Here is a 17,381-nt window from a genome sequence, read left to right as displayed (position 1 = left end):
AGAGACAAAATAGGCGCAGTTTCCTCCATATGAGACTGGAATGGTGGACAGAGTGAGGGTTCTGACTGCCAAAACTGCTTTGCTTCATGGCAGAAAGTTACAAAAGTTTCTAAAACTGTTCCAGAGCTTTCTGCCTAGCAACTCAGGCATTATTAATCTTTTTTGGGTTTTCCATTGATCCCTGTGGATAAATTATCCGATGATTGAGACGCATGCTCAATTCTTGCATTCAAGCCCCTTCAAAGTTTGCTGTGCCACTGAGTTCCTGAGCTGGTTGTGGCCACTAAACTGCAAATGTCCTGAGGTGTCATAGGAACATAGGAAGCTGCCTTATATCAAATCAGATCCTTGGTCCACCTAGCTCAGTACCATCTACACTGATTGCAAGCAGCTCTCCAGGGTTTCAGGCAGGAGTCTTGCCCAGCCTTACCTGAAGATGCTCCAAGGGACTGAATCTAGGACTTCTGCATGGAAAGCATTATCACTAAGAACATAAGAACAACCCTGCTGGATCAGGCCCAAGGCTCATGTAGTCCAACATCATGTTTCACACAGTGGCCCACCAGATGCTGCTGGGAAGCCTACAGGCAGGAGCTGAGAGCATGCCCTCTCTCCTGCTATTGCTCCCCTGCAACTGGTACTGAGAGGCAGATTGCCTCTAGAGGTGGCCCACAGGCACCAGCCTAGTAGCCCTTGATAGACCTGTCCTCCATGAATTTGTCTAAGCCCCTTTTAAAGCCATCCAAGCTGGTGGCCATCACCACATCTCGTGGCAAAGAATTCCATAAATTAAGCACTAAACTATGGCTCTATCCACCTTTCACATTTCAGAAATATATAACTCACAAATTTCAGAAGCACCATATCCAGACCACAAGAAGTAATCTATGAGAGAAGATTCCTGTGTCCAATGCTGGGCCCCGCATTTTAAGCAGGATATTGATAAACTAGAAGGGATCCAGTCATAGGAACATAGGAAGCTGCCAAGCTGTCAGACTATTGGTCCATCTAGTTCAGTATTGTCTACACAGACTGGCAGCAGCTTCTCCAAGGTTACAGGCAGAAGTCTCTCTCAGTCCTATCTTGGAGATTCCGCCACGGAGTGAAATTGGAACTTCCTGCTTTTCCAAGAGTGGCTCCATCCTCTGAGGGGAATATCTTACAGTGCTCACACATCCAGCTTCCCATTCATATGCAACCAGGGCAGACCTTGCTTAGCAAAGGGGACAATCCATGCTTGCTACCACAAGACCAGCTGTTGTGGCTGCAAGATAAATTCACAAATTCTGTAAATTCACAGTCAGGTAATGACAAAGAGGTCAAATTTCTAGATGCGCTGAATGACTGTGCCCTCGAACAGTTGGTCTTGGAACCAACCAGAGCAAAGGTGACCTTGGACTTAATCCTGAGTGGCACCCAGGACCTGGTGCATGATGTCAGTGTCATCAACTCTTTAGGGTACAGTGACCATAGTGCGATCAAATTCAGCATACATGCAGGAAAAGAATCACCAAGGAAGTCTAACACAGACACTTTGCATTTCAGAAGAGGAAATTTCTCCAAAATGAGGAGTATGTTGAAAAGAAAACTGAAAGGGAAAATCAGGAGAGTCACTTCACTCCAGAGTGCATGGAGTTTACTCAAAACCACAATACTAGAAACCCAGTTAGATTCTATACCCAAAGGGAGGAAAGGTACCACTAAGTCCAGGAGGATGCCAGCATGGCTAACAGGTAATATCAAGGAAGCCATAAAAGGGAAGAAGACTTCCTTCCAAAATTGGAAGGCCTGTCCAAATGAAGAGAACAGAAAGGAACACAAACTCTGGCAGGGGAAGGGAATGCAAGGTGACAATAAGGGATGCGAAAAGAGAGTTTAAGGAACACAGCTAAAAGTATCAAGGGGAATAATAAAAAATTCTTTAAATACATCAGAAGCAGGAAACCTACCAGGGAGGCAGTTGGACCATTAGACAATGAGGGAGTGAAAGAGATTGTTAGGGAGGATATGGAGGTTGCAGAGAAGCTAAATGAATTATTTGCATCCATCTTTACGGTAGAGGATACTGAGCATATACCTGTTCTTGAACTAGGCTTTTTGGGGATGGAGGCTAAAGAACTGAGTCAGATAAAAGTGACGAGAGATGATGTTCTAAACTGTCTGGAAAAACGGAAAACTAGCAAATCGCCAGATGGCATCCATCCAAGAGTTCTCAAAGAACTCAAATGTGAATTTGCCAACCTCCTTGCTCAAATATATAACTTATCCCTGCAATCAGGCTCTGGACTGGAAAGTAGCCAATGTAACACCGATCTTCAAAAAGGGATCTAGAGGCAATCTGGGAAATTACAGGCCGGTTAGCTTAACGTCCGTTCCAGGCAAATTGACGGAAAGCATCCCCAAGGATAAAATTGTAAAGCACATAGAAGAACAGGCCCTGCTGGGAGTGAAGCAGCATGGCTTCTGCAAATGTAAATCTTTCCTCCCAAACCTTTTGGAATTCTTTGAGAGTGTCAACAAGGTGATCCCGTTGACATAGTATACCTGGACTTCCAAAAAGCTTTCAAAAAAGTTCCTCATCATAGACTGGAGGAGGTCCGTCTCCAGTTGCCACCGGTTCACAGAGGCAGGCCTTCTCTGTAGCTGCTCCTGGGCTGTGGAATGCACTCCCAGCAGAAATTGGTAATTTGAGATCATTACTGTCCTTCAGGAGAGGCCTTAAGACCTATCTGTTTGGCCTAGCCTCCCAGGATTTTTAAATGATTGACAAACTGTTTTAAATTGTTTTAAATTGCTGCCCTGATTTCCGGGTGTGTTTTTTTTTAAGCTGTTTGAATTGTTTAATTGGTTTTATTCTGTTTTTATCGTTTGATTTTAACTGCTAACTTGTTTAAATTGTTTTTATCATACTGTAAACCACCCTGAGCCATTTTGGAAAGGTGGTATATAAATCTAATAAATAAAAATAAATAAAATAGACTCCTGAGGAAACTTAGCAGTCATGGGATAAGGGGACAAGTACATGTGTGGATTTCTAACTAGATGAAAGACAGGAAACAGAGGATAGGTATAAATGGAGAGTTTTCACAATGGAGGGAAGTAAGAAGTGGGGTCCCCCAGGGATCTGTACTGGGACTGGTGCTTTTCAATTTATTCATAAATGATCGAGAAGCAGGGATAAGCAGTGATGTGGCCAAATTTGCAGATGATACCAAACTCTTCTGGGTAGTGAAATCCAAAATGGATTGTGAGCAGCTCCAAAAGGATCTCTCCAAACTGGGGGAGTGGGCGACAAAGTGGCAAATGCGCTTCAATGTTGGCAAGTGTAAAGTGATGCACATTGGGACAAAAAAATCCAACTTCAAGTATACGCTGATGGGATCTGAGGTGTCGGTAACTGACCAGGGGAAGAATCTTGGGGTTGTGGTGGACAGCTCGTTGAAAGTCTTGACTCAATGTGCGGCAGCTGTGAAAAAGGCCAATTCTTTGCTATGGATCATTAGGAAGGGGATTAAAAATAAAACGGCTAATATTATAATGCCCTTATACAAAACAATGGTGCGGCTACACCTGGAGTACTGCATACAATTGTGGTCACCAGGACATTGTAAAACTGGACATTGTAAGACAGGACATTGTAAAACTGGAAAAGGTGCAGAAGAGGGCAACCAAGATGAACAGGGGCCTAGAGCACCTTTCTTATGAGGCAAGGCTACAACACCTGGGCCTTTTTAGTTTAGAAGAAAGGTGACTGTGGGGAGACATGATAGAGGCAAAGAGGCACCTTTTACCATGGTGATTCTCTTTATTTAGAAGGGGGAGAGTAACTGGCCCTATCGACCCCCAGCACAATACCCCTCCAGTGACTGTTGTTGGTGTGTGTCTTATATTTCTTTTTAGAATGTGAGCCCTTTGGGGACAGGGATCCATCTTATTTATTTATTATTTCTCTGTGTAAACCGCCCTGAGCCATTTTTGGAAGGGCGGTATAGAAATCAAATTATTATTATCTTGTTTACACAGTCAGACAGGTGTTATTGACTGGTTTGTTTTATCTAGACATCGAGTCCTTCCCAAGGACCTGGGATGGCTGAATCTTATTGTCAATGTTGTTGCTGTTGTTATTATAGATATCGTCGCAGAATGTAGGCTGTTCCCAGTAAAGCTGCTTTTTGTAATTGGCTGATGGTGATTTCTGTGGCCCCTATGGTGTTGAGGTGCTCTTCAAGGTCTTTTGGGACTGCACCCAGGGCGCCAATTACCACTGGGATTATTTGGGTCTTTTTCTGCCACAGCCTTTCCATTTCAATTTGTAGATCTTTGTATTTGGTGATTTGTTTCTATTTCTTTTTCTTCTGTTCTGCTAACCCCTGGTATTGCTATGTCTATTATTTTAACTTGTTTTTCTTTCTTCTCGACTACAGTTATATCTGATGTATTGTGTGGCAGATGTTTGTCTGTTTGTAGTCGGAAGTCCCATAATATTTTTACATCTTCATTTTCCACAACTTTTTCAATTTTATGGTCCCACCAATGTTTGGCTACAGGTAGCTTGTATTTTTTGCAGATGTTCCAGTGTATCATCCCTGCTACCTTGTCATGCCTTTGTTTGTAGTCAGTCTGTGCAATCTTTTTACAACAGCTGATGAGGTGGTCCACGGTTTCATCTGCTTCTTTACAAAGGTGGCACTTGCTGTTTGTTGTGGATTTTTCGACTTTGGCTCTTATTGCATTTGTTCTTAGTGCCTGTTCTTGTGCAGCCAGTATTAAACCCTCTGTTTCTTTCTTCAAGTTGCCATTCTTAAGCCATTGCCAGGTCTTGGTGATGTCTGATTTTCCACTTATATTGTGCAAATATTGACCATGCAGGGGCTTATTTTTCCATTTTTCTGCTCGGTTCTTGACTTGTTCTTTCTTGTAGGCCTGCTTTCTTTCATTGGTGTCGAATAGTTTCTCGTTCTTGACCATTTGAAGTGCATCTTCTTCACTGTCCTTGATATATTCTTCAAGGCCTCTTTTCTCCTCCTCTCCTGTTTGATGGACTTGCAGCATTCCTCTTCCACCTGAGCTGCGAGGGAGGTAGAGCCTATCGACATCACTGCAGGGGTGCAGAGCATGATTGATGGTCATTATTTTCCTGGTCTTACGATCTAGCATCTCTAGCTCTGCCTTGGTCCAGTCTATTATCCCTGCAGTGTATCTGATAACAGGTATAGCCCAGGTGTTTATGGCTTGTATGGTGTTCCCACCACTGAGTTTGGACTTGAGGATTTTTCTAACTCTCCTGATGTATTCCCTTCCCATTTTTCTTTTAACTTCAGTGTGTGCAATGTTATCAGCCTGGAGAATGCCCAAGTATTTGTAATGTTCTTTCTCTTCCAGGTTCTTGATCTTGCTTCCATTGGGCAGTTCTATTCCTTCTGTTTTTCTTATTTTTCCTCTGTTCATTATTAATGCAGCACACTTGTCTAGTCCAAACTCCATTGCTATATCGCTACTGAATATACGAACAGTGTTTTTATTATTATTATTATTATTATTATTATTATTATTATTATTATTATAAAATCATGCATGGTGTGGAGAAAGTGGAGAGAGAGAAATTCTTCTCCCTCTCACATCACACTAGAACCAGGGGTCATCCCATGAAATGGATTGCCAGGAAATCTAGGACCAACAAACAGAAGTACTTTTTCACACAATGCATAATCCACTTGTGGAATTCTCTGCCACGAGATGTGGTGACAGCCAATAACCTGGATGGCTTTAAGAGGGGTTTGGATAACTTCATGGAGGAGAGGTCTATCAACGGCTACTAGTCAGAGGGCTATAGGCCACCTCCAGCCTCAAAGGCAGGATGCCTCTGAGTACGAGTTGCAAGGGAGTAACAGCAGGAGGGAGGACATGCCCTCAACTCCTGCCTGTGGCTTCCAGCAGTATCTACTCATCTAGTGAAACAGGATACTGAACTAGATGGGCCTTGGGCCTGATCCAGCAGGGCTGTTCTTATGTTCTTAATTTAAACTATAGACCTGTGGCCAATATTGTCTTTGTGGGTAAGGTGCTTGACTGTGTCGTGGCTGACCAGCTCCAGTCACTCTTAGAGGAAATGGACTATCTAGATCCATTTCAATCAGGCCTCAGGCCCAGCTTTGGCACAGAAACTGCTTTGGTCACCCTCTGGGGTGACCTGTGCAGAGAGAGAGAGAGAGAGAGAGAGAGAGAGAAGGGTAGTGAAACCCAGTTAATTCTCCTGGATTTCAGTGGCTTTCGATACCATTGGCCATGGTATCCTTCTGGATAGGCTGGCTGAGTTGGTTTAGGGTGCTTGGAGGCGTTTCCGCTCCTACCTCAAGGCCCATATTCAAAAGGTGGTGCAGGGGGATTACTGCCCAACCCCTTGGTAGTTGTGCTTTGGGGTTCTGCAGGGTTTCATTCTTTCCCCTATGCTGTTTAATGTCTACATGAAGCCACATGGAGAGGTCATCAGGAGACTTGGCTTGAGGTATCATCAATATGCAGATGACACTCAGTTGTATCTCTCTTTTTCATCAGACGCAGGTGAAGCAGTGACTGTCCTGAATCGGTGCTTGGATGCAGTAATGGACTGGATGAGGGTGAATAAAATGAGACTCAATCCAGAAGTACTGTTGGTCTATGGCTCCCCCTTCCTGGATGAATTATGTCCTGCAATGTGTTGTATGTGGGGCTGCCTTTGAAAATGGTCTGGAAACTGCAGCTGGTACAAAAACGGGCTGCAAGATTATTAACTAGGACTGGATGTTTTGATCATATTACACCAGTGCTTTGTCTGCTGCACTGGATCCCAGTCCGTTTCTAGGTCCAATTCAAAGTGCTGGTTTTAACCTTTAAAGCCTGAAATGGCTTGGTACCAGGTTACCTGAGAGAGCGTATTGCCCCATATGTCCGAACCTGAACCTTAAGATCTTCTTGAGAGGCCTTCCTCCAGGTGCTCCTGCCAAACAAGGTGAGGTGGGTGGCTACCAGGAAGAGGGCCTTTTTGGTGGTTGCACCCCATTTATGGAATAGCCTCCCCAGTGACGTTCATCTGGCTTCATCACATTGTTCCTTTAGACACCAGGTAAAGACCTTTTTGTTCACTCAGGATTTTAAAATTCAGGTTTTTAAATTGGGGCTTTCATATTTGTTCTGATTTTCAACTAATTTTAAAATGAGTTTGTATCTCCTTTTAACCCTTTTTTGTCTGTTATGATTTAATGTATTATGTGTGTTTATTGTATGTTTTAGTCCTCTGTTGTGATTTGTTATGGGGTGGCTAACAATTATTATTATGCTATTTACACATAGGACCGGGTCTCATGATCAGTGAGACCCAGGTTTTCCTGGTGAGCGGGAAGAGCGGGCTAAGCCCACTCTCCCCGCTCATGAGCAGGCAGGGAGCCCTGGGCAGCCCCATCAGCCGCCCACATGATGGCCGGCTCCGTGATGGAGCCGGGGGGGGGCTGGGGAGCTCGGGGGCCACGCGGCCCCCGGAAGCCCCAGTATGCCCTGTGCGAGCACACAGGACATACTGGAGAGACCTCCGAGCCTCCCGGCTGGGGGTCTACTCACAAGTAGCCACGGTGCAGAGCCACGCCGCAGCTACTCACGAGCAGATAGCCTGGGTTTGTGGAGCACTCGCTCCGCAAACCCGGGCTAAGGGGCGGGCTACAGGAGCGGGTTAGCTGCTCCAGAACCACCGGGCTCAGCTGCGAGCCCGGTGGTTCTTATGATCACAAAAATCGGGCTAGGATTTTCCTAGCCCAATTTTTGTGATCGTAAGAATAGCCCCAGAGTCTACTAGAAGTTATTGACTGGATTTGCTACTTTAATTGTCGAGCTCTTTCCAAGGGTCTAGGATAACCAAAGAAAAATTAAAGATAGCGTTGTAGGATTCATGCTGTCCCAAGTAGTGTGGCCTTCTGTAGTTGATGTGTTGTAATTTTATTGATGCCCAAGGTGTCCAGATGGTGTTCAAGTTCTTTTGGTACTGCACCAAGGGCACCAACCACTATTGACAACACTATTGTTTTCTTTTTCCAGAGTCACTCAGTTTCAATCTGAAGGTCCTTGTATTTTGTTATTTTCTCCAATTGTTTTTCCTCAACTCGTCTATCCTCTGGGATTGCAATATCAATTATCAGAACTCAATTCTTATTGATGACTGTCAGATCAGGAGTATTGTGCGTTAAATGCCTATCAGTTTGTATTTGAAAATCCCAAAGGATTTTTGCCTCTTCACTTTGTGTGACCTTCTCAATCGGATGATTCCACCAATAATTCTTGCAAAAGTTCCAGTGGATGATTGCAGCAACTTTGTTGTGTCTTTCCCTATAATCAGTTTGCACAATTTCCTTACAACCTTACCACATACAAGGTGCTCATCCTCTTCCTTGCATAATCGACACTTCCAGTGCAGACACAGAAGGCCCAGTTGTGAGTGACCATGGACCCCTACAGAGATAAATAGGTTGCTTACCTGTAACTAATGATCTCTGTGGGGGTCCATGGTCACTCACAGCTGGGTCTTCTATGCCTGCACAGAAAGCCACAGAAGAATCTTTAGCTCAGTTTAGGGGCATGCTGGTCCTTTAAGGTGTATTGATATCATAGCCTCAAAGGGTACCTATGGTACCGGCAGTAGAGCACCTCCCTCTTCGGTTCCTGAAATGGCCACTGTGAAGAGACTTTCATCATCCAAAGGAGAGAAGACAACCAACATCACATCAGCACAGGTAAGTGAATAAACTAAAGCAAAAAGAAGCTAGCAGAGGGGACAGCCGGGTGGGTGTTGTGAGTGACCATGGACCCCAACAGAGATCATTAGTTACAGATCCATAGTCACTCACAATTATGTGAGTGGCTAGCTACCATGCAGAGAAGAGGTGGATGCTAGCAGCTACAGTACGTTCTTTAAGACCACCCGACCAAAATTAGCCTCTGAAGCAAAACGTAGGTCCACAGCATAATGGACAAAGGGCAGATCCAAGAACCAGGTAGCAGCCCTGCAGATGTCCTTCATACTAATGCCCAACATGTGAGCAGCTGAGGTAGCCATGGACCTAGTGGAATGTGCCCTGATCTCAGAGGGCAGCTGAACGCCTTGCAGCAAAAGAAGATCAACTGAACCAGCCAATTTGACAAATCTTGTCTTAAGATAGCAAGACCTTTACACATCCCTGTATAGGAGACAAACAATTTGTTTGACTGCCGGAATGTCTTAGTGAGGTTCAAAAAATAAAGCAGACACCTTCTGATGTCCAAAGCATGCATAGAATGTACGAGGGGCATAGAAGGGTCACAGAAAAAGGTAGGCAATACAATGCTCTTGGTTGATATGAAAATCTGATACAGTCTTCAGATGGAAGTTAGGATCCACGCGAAGGATGACTTTGTCTGGATAAAACTTGGTATAATGGGAGTCCGCCCTCTGGGCAGCAGGTTCACTCACCCGCCATGCCAAAGTGATGGCAACAAGGAAGGTGGTTTTTAGACACAGCAATCTCATGGAGGCAGACAGCAATGGTTCAAGAGGAGCCTCTGTAAGCATGGACAGCACAAGTGAGAGGCTCCAAGGCTCAATGGGTGCCTTCACTGGAGGGTACAGGTTATTAATCCCTCTGAGAAAACATTTGGAGTCAGGATGGACAAAGACAGGTTTACCATCCCAGCCTTGATGGTGTGCTGAAATGAACAAGGTAGAGGAGTATTTGCTATTTTGAGGCTTGGGGAGGGTCAAAGCCTTTTGACGAAGTGTAGGATGTGAAGCACTTTCATTTGCAGTTGTAGGACCTTCTCGTGGAGGCCTTTCTTTCGTTCAACAGGATACTGTCTAGAAGTTCAGCCTCCATGCCATCAGTGATAAGGATTTCAGCACATGGTAAAAGACTTGACCCCCTTCTCTCGTGAGGAGATCTTGACAAGGAAGAAGATGGAGATATGATCTTTTCCACAGCCAGAGAAGAGCTGGGAACCATGGTTGCCTGGGCCACCAGGGACACAGCAGAATGCATTCAGTGTGCTCTTGGAGAATCTTCCCTACTATCCTAGACAACAATGGGAAAGGTAATAAAGTCTGCCCCACCAATGTAGTTAGACAGCGTCTCCCATGAAGCCATTCCAAGGCCTGCAAAATAGAGGGCACTTAGCATTAGCCGCTGTGGCAAATAAGTCCACAGATGGGGTAGCCCATGAAGCAAAGAGATCCAACAGAACTGTGTCATTAAGCTCCCACTCATGAAGGGTAGAGAAGGAGACGTGCCAGCTGAGGGAGTCAGCCAGGATATTATCCTCCCCCTTGATATGGATGGCCATAGGTGTGATCACATGATGCAGGCATCAATCCCAGAGTTGCAGGGTGAGGTTGTTCAAAGACCTGCAGACAGTACCTCCTTGGTGGTTCAAGTTGGCAATTGCCGTAGTATTGTCATTATACACTTGAACGTTTGGCCCTGGAGGATGGGTAGAAATGCCTCGAAGGCCAGGAAAACAGCCATGAGCTCCAAGAAGTTAATGTGGAGTTCTTTTTGCTTGGGATTCCACAAACCTTGAGAGTTCAGAGACCCACTGTGAGCGCCCCAGCCCTGCACGGACACATCTGTAGTAACCAACACTGTGGGGGTCTAACAACTGAAAAGGAGTCCCCTGTGTTAGGGATGCAGGCGGAGACCACCACTTTATATCACGTAAGACATTAACCAGCACCACTAACCACTTATTTTGGCTGTCAAGTGTTGTTCGAAACACAGGCAGTAGCCAGAATTTCAGTCTCCTCATCCTGAGGCATGCATTTTCCACTGTTGTACACTGAGTCCTAGATCAGCCAGGAGAGAGAGAGAGTAAATCATAAATTGGACTGCAGAGTAGACTTGTCCTTTGCCAAAAAAAATAGCCAGTCATTCAAATAGGGGAAGACTGATACTCCTTGATCACATAAGTAGGCAATGCCAGCCGCCATACACTTTGTGAAGACCCTGGGGCAATACAGAGTCCAAAGGGAAGCACTTTATACTGGTAGGCTTGAGTGTCCAAACAGAAGTGAAAGAACCTAAGGTGTTGCAGACGAATGGATATGTGGAAATAAGCATCTTTGAGGTCTAAAGACGCAAACCACTCCTTTTCCCACAAGAGAGGTGAAATTGACTGAAGAGAGATCAAATGAAACTTTGCAGTTCAGACAAACTTGTTCAACTCTCTTAAGTCTAGGATGGAGCAAAGGCCACCATCGTGTCTGGGGACCTGGAAGTATCTCGAATAAAACCCAGCAGTCAGATATCTCAAAAGGACTGCTTAGGCTGATCTGGGGCCTTTGGTTTTTGCTGGCCCTTTTGGCACTGGTGGAATGAGCACCTGGAGTAATGACGAGATCCTCCTCGATAAGAACCTTTACCCTGCAAGGAGCAAGGTTGGTACCGTTGCTGAAACAGAGGCCGATACCTTTAACGTTCACCTTCATTTCTTGGCAGGTACAGCCTATCAATATCACTTCTTGGATGCAGGGCATGATTGATGGTCATTATTTTCCTGGTTTTCCGATCCAGAGCATCCAATTCTGCTTACTGTATGTCCAATCAACAATACTTGCTGTATATCAGATTACAGGAATTAATTTGCCCATGTGTTGATTGTTTTGATAGTGTTACCACCATTGAGTTTGGATTTCAGTGTCTTTCTTACTTGCCTGATATATTCCTTGCTATTATAAATAAATAATAAAGATAGATAGATAGATAGATAGATAGATAGATAGATAGATAGATAGATAGATAGAATTATTATTATATTTAATCCACAATGACCTCTTCCATCACGGAGGTACAGCAGTGGAGGTGACTACACGGAGCAGAGAAGAGAACTCCTGGCCTCACCAAGCTCTCCGCTGCTTCCATATTTATAGCTCCTGTATAATAATATTAGAGGCTTTTAAAAACATGTGTATATTCTTCGAGGGGCATATGGGGTGGGCTATGGGGTGGAGACTGCCTAGGTCAGCCTGATGGATGATCTCCAATTGGGAACTGACAGAGGGAGTGTGACTCTCTTGGTCCTCTTGGATCTCAGGCATGTTTCCAGCCTTCCGTGGCTGGGCAAAGTATCTGAGAGGGTGGTGGCCTCCCAGCTCCAGACAGTCTTGGAGTAGATTGATCATCTAGACCAGAGATTTTCAACGTTGGGTCCCCAGATGTTATTGGACTTAAACTCCCATAATCTCCAACCAAAGGGCACTGGAGCTTATGGGAATTGAAGTCCAATAACATCTGGAGACCCAATGTTAAGAATCCCTGATCTAGACCCATTTCAGACTGGCTTTCGGGCGGGCTATCTCCAATTGGGAACTGACAGAGGAAGTGTGACTCTTTTGGTCCTTCTGGACCTCTTGGCGGCTTTTGATACTGTTGACCATAGTATCCTTCTGGACCGTCTGAGGCGATTGGGGGTGGGAGGCACTGCTTTGCTGTGGTTCCACTCCTCCCGCATGGGCAAATTCCAGATGGTGTCCCTCGGGGACTGTTGTATCTTCCAAATCTGAACTTTCCTATGGTGTCCCTCAGGGCTCTGTATTGTCTCCGATGCTGTTTAACATCTACATGAAACCGCTGGGAGAGATCATCAGGAGATTTGGTGCAGGGTGTTATCAGTATGCTGATGATACCCAAATCTATTTCTCCATGTCAACATCATCAGGAGAAGGCATAACCTCCCTAAATACCTGCCTGGAGGCAGTGATGGTCTGGATGAGAGATAACAAACTGAGACTGAATCCAAATAAGACAGAGGTACTTATTGTGCGGGCTCAGAACTCGGGAGACGATTTTGATCTGCTGGTTCTGGATGGGGGTCACACTCCCCCGGAAGGAACAGGTACACAGTCTGGGGGTGCTTCTGTCTCCAAACCTCTCCCTGGTGTCCCAGGTTGAGGCAGTGGCTAGAGGAGCTTTTTATCAGCTTTGGCTGATACGCCAGTTGCATCCGTTTCTTGAGATGAATAACCTCAAAATGGTGGTACATATGCTGGTAACCTCTAGGCTGGAATGAGCTCTATGTGGGGCTGCCTTTGTATGTAGTCTGGAAATTGCAGTTGGTCCAGAATGTGGTGGTCGTGTTGGTCTCTGGGTCATCTAGGAGAGACCATATTACTCCCGTATTGAAAGAACTACACTGGCTTCCAATACATTTCTGGGCAAAATACAAGGTGATAGTTATTGCCTATAAAGCCTTAATCAGCTTAGGCACTGGGTATTGAAGAGAACATCTTCTTCACCACAAACCCTACTGCCTGTTAAGATCATCTGGAGAGGTTGGTCTGCAGTTGCTGCCAACTCGTTTGGTGGCTACTTGGGAACAGGCCTTCTCCATTTTTGTCCCTGGATTTTGGAATGCACTCCCTATTGCAATAAGAGCTTCCCCATCTCTGGAAACTTTTAAAAAGGCACTGAAGACACATTTATTAACCCAGGCTTCTAATTAGATTCATGGTTTTAATTTTTTATGTTGGTTTCAAATGATTTTAATGTTAATTCTTTTAATGTTTAAATGATTTTAATTGTAAATCACCCAGAGATACAAGTTTTAGGTGGAATAAAAATATGATAGATAGATAGATAGACAGACAGGATTAATGATCAAAATTGGACCCAGGTTCTAGATCTTTTCAGTACCTAGCAAAGCCCCTGTTTGAGAGGCAGGTATTTTGGAGATATGCAGTCCCTCCTGTACACAAAGGGTTGGAGGCATTTCTGATTTTCTGGTAACATACCTATAATCATCTCTATGATAACAAAGCATCGAAGAGGCGCAGACCGGTAACTGTTGTACTGAGTATTCAACCACAACATCAAAGGAGGGAAGATGAAAAATGCGATATTGCTGACCTGGAAAATACAAAAGAGCAGGAGGACAGATGAAATCATGATTTTGTTCATAATAAGAATTTGAAAACTTGAAATATCTGGATTTTAAAATTCAGTTTGTGGAGGAGGGAACCCTCCAAAATCTTAGCGACAAACAGGGCTGGTCTGTCCACAAGGCAGAAGTAGGCAGTCGTCTAGAGCACCATTTCTTAGGGGGCTTATAAAGAGTACCAGAATATAGCACTGCCTATTTTATTTATTTATTTATTTGATTGATTGATTGATTGATTAAACAGATTAATATACCACCCACTACTGAAGACTCTAGGTAGTTTATGACAAAACAAGTTCTTCTAGTAAGAACTAATCTACTTTCCTTTCACTGTCCCTACAACAGTACCAAATTTTGGTCCAAATTGGCTCCCACTTGCACCTCAAACATTCACGTGTCAGCCATCTTGAACTGAGGTGAGTGACATCATCACAAACCATGTTGTTGAGGTGTCCCTATGTGTCATTCACTACAACAGTAACAAATGTGGTTCAAATTGGTTAGACAGTCCACAAGTTAGCCCACTTGTGCCTCAAATGTTCATACAATCACCATCTTGAATTAGAGTGAATCACAAACTATCCTATGTGCCCCTGAAGGTGTAGCAAATTTGGTTCATATTGGTTAGGCAATTCACAAGTTAGCCCACCTCTGCATCAAAATTTTACGCTTCCGTCATCTCGAATGGATGATATCATCACAAACTACGCCGTTGAGGTGTCCCTTTGTGTCCCTACAACTGTACCTGATTTGGATCATATTGGTCTAGGCATTACGAAGTTGTTAGGGGGGACACACGCACATGCACACACACATCAACACACACAAATGGAATGCCAGGTGATCTCATAAGCCAACTGGAAAGTAGGCTAATAAAGCCTACTAATAAAGCCTACTAATAAATATTTAAAACTTATATAAAATTTAAAGTTTAAACAATCAATATAATCCGACTAAAAAGCTTGGCTGAAGAGACGTGTCTTCAGTTGTTTCTGGCTACCAAGAAGGCTCGTCTCTGAGTCGCCACCAGATATGCCGGTGGCACCCAGTGTTCCCCCTCACAGAGATTCCCAGATGTTGTTGACTACAACACCCAGAATCCCCAGCTGCAATGGCTTTTGCTTGGGGATTATGGGAGTTGTAGTCAACAACATCTGGGAATCCCTGTTAGAGGGAACACTGGTGGCTCCCTCAGGCAACCCTCCCCAGATGATCTCAATAGGCGGCAGGGTACATAACGAAGTTCTCTTAAATACTCTGGGCCCAATTATTCTCTCTCTCTCCATCTTGTGTTGCACCCCTGAAGTACTGCACAGTGGTGTAAGAATGGAATGTATAATCCTGCCTCCTGCTCCCAAAGGGCCTGCACATTCTCCACCCCCAAAGTCACAGGCTTCTTTGCTCATTGCACAACCACCCGCAATAAACAGCTAGGCTCATAAACTGCACTCCCTCTCTGGATTATGTCCGGATTATGATGCCCTGATGCCCTAAACTATGTCAATCTTAAAAGGCCCCATGGCATAAGGCTCTTCCTTAAAAGGCCCCATGGAATAACAATATAAGGCTCTTCCCATGATCATTACCAGAGTGGGGAGCATATGCAGGGGGAGGGTGGAGAAGGCAGGGTTGGACCCCCCTTCCCCTAGACAATTGGTACCCCCTTTGGCATGCTGCTGTGCGCCCACATAATCCACGCTGCACAGGGCAGTGTGGATCTCTGGAGGCCATTTCCCCAACATCCAGGAATCCCACAATGCACCACACAATGAGTGCGGTGCATTGGGGGATTTCCCAGGGAGTCAGGCACTCTAGACCTGAGCGGGGTGAATGACCCCATACCTGCGCTTGCACCCTTTAACCCAAGTAAAAGCCTGGGTACAAAACCTGGGCTTGCAGGGGAAGCAGCGTCAGGATTGGCCTCAATCCTGGAGCTGCACACGAGTAGCCTTACTCAGGTAGGGCTTCCGTAACCTCAGCAGGGCTGCTCGTGTGCACAGCCTCTATATTATTTTATTGTACACAAATACAAGAGCCGTTACACTTCAGCATTACGACATTATGACACTGAAGAAATAGCAATTGCAATAGCAATAGCACTTACATTTATATACCGCTCTATAGCTGGAGCTCTCTAAGCAGTTTACGATGATTTAGCATATTGCCCCCAACATTCTGGGTACTCATTTTACCAACCTCGGAAGGATGGAAGGCTGAGTCAACCTTGAGCCCCTGGTCAGGATCGAACTTGTAACCTTCTGGTTACAGGTCGGCAGTTTTACCACTGCGCCACCAGGGGCTCATTATAATACAGTCTGCATTCTGTCTGTTTGCATATCACTTCCAATTTAAAACATTTAATACTGTCCAGTTATACCTATCTCATCTAATGGCACAGTGGGGAAGCAACCTGCCTATGGAGCAAGAGGCTGTCATTTTGAATCCCCGCTGGTATGGGAAACACCTCTATCGGGCAGCAGCGATATAGGAAGGTGCTGAAAGGCATCATCTCATACTGCACGGGAGATGGCAATGGTAAACCCCTCCTGTATTCTACCAAAGACCACCATAGGGCTCTGGGATCGCCAGGAGTCGACACCAACTCGACAGCACAACTTTACCTTTTTACTTGAATGCACTGTCACCTCCTTTTCTTTCTTTTCTATGGCTGCCTTCGGACATAACGTGAAACTAGAGGCAACCCTGCCAGAGGTTCAAGATTTTGGTTGTCCCAATCCACAAACCCATGGTTTCGTCATCAAACCACAGGTCGGTTTTAGCCCCCAAACCTCAATTGGAGCTTTCAGTTACCTCTTGGTTTTGCTGCCGTAACCTCAGGTCCAGAAGTGGCATTACTGTCTTCCGAGACCTGCTGCTCTGTGAAACCGGAGTTGAGGGTAGGATGCTCCTCCCTCCCTCCTTCGCAATTGGCTGCCGTGGCTTTCCTTCATGTGGAGGAGGAAGCCCACACAGCCACTTCCTCCCTGCTTGCAGTCTTCCAGACTCCAGATCGGGATTGTTTAGGAGTGCGGTGGGGGGCAGTTATTTCGCAGTTTGGCGTTATGTGCGAAGGTGGCCAGAGTCTTAAAATGTCTAATATCCCATGATGGCTTTCTTCCTTTCCAAACACTAAGCTGAATTTTCTGCTTATTTTCTGCTTATTTACAACTTTCCCCCCTTCTTCTAGATGACCGCTTTGTCTGAATAATGCTGTCTCTCCCTTGTAGGTATTTCCCAGTTTTTCCCTTGAGACTATCTCCATGCTTGCTCTTAATATCTGAAGAGCTATCACACAGAATGAGGAGCAGATTTGTTCTCTGTTTCCCCTGAGGACTAGAAGAATGGGTTGACATGACAAGGAAGCAGATGTAGATTAGACATCAGGAGGAATTACTGGACTGTGAGAGCTATTAAACAATGGAACAGCCTGCCTCGTGTAGTAATGCTCACGGGACAAA

The 17,381-nt window shown here is 45.0% G+C and overlaps 1 protein-coding gene across 1 annotated transcript in view; it reads right to left on the bottom strand.

Moving 5' to 3' along the window:
* LOC128343777 (alkaline ceramidase 1-like) overlaps positions 1-17,381 on the bottom strand; it is a 33,540-nt gene that overhangs the window by 8,872 nt on the left and 7,287 nt on the right. Inside the window, exon 2 of the mRNA XM_053293213.1 lies at positions 13,778-13,892. Coding sequence (XP_053149188.1) covers positions 13,778-13,892 — 115 coding nt within the window. The remainder of the gene's footprint in view (positions 1-13,777; positions 13,893-17,381) is intronic.

This window comes from Hemicordylus capensis, chromosome 2 (assembly GCF_027244095.1).
Source record: "Hemicordylus capensis ecotype Gifberg chromosome 2, rHemCap1.1.pri, whole genome shotgun sequence".
Classification (NCBI taxonomy): Eukaryota; Metazoa; Chordata; class Lepidosauria; order Squamata; family Cordylidae; genus Hemicordylus; species Hemicordylus capensis.
This window is presented reverse-complemented; position numbering and strand designations above follow the sequence as displayed.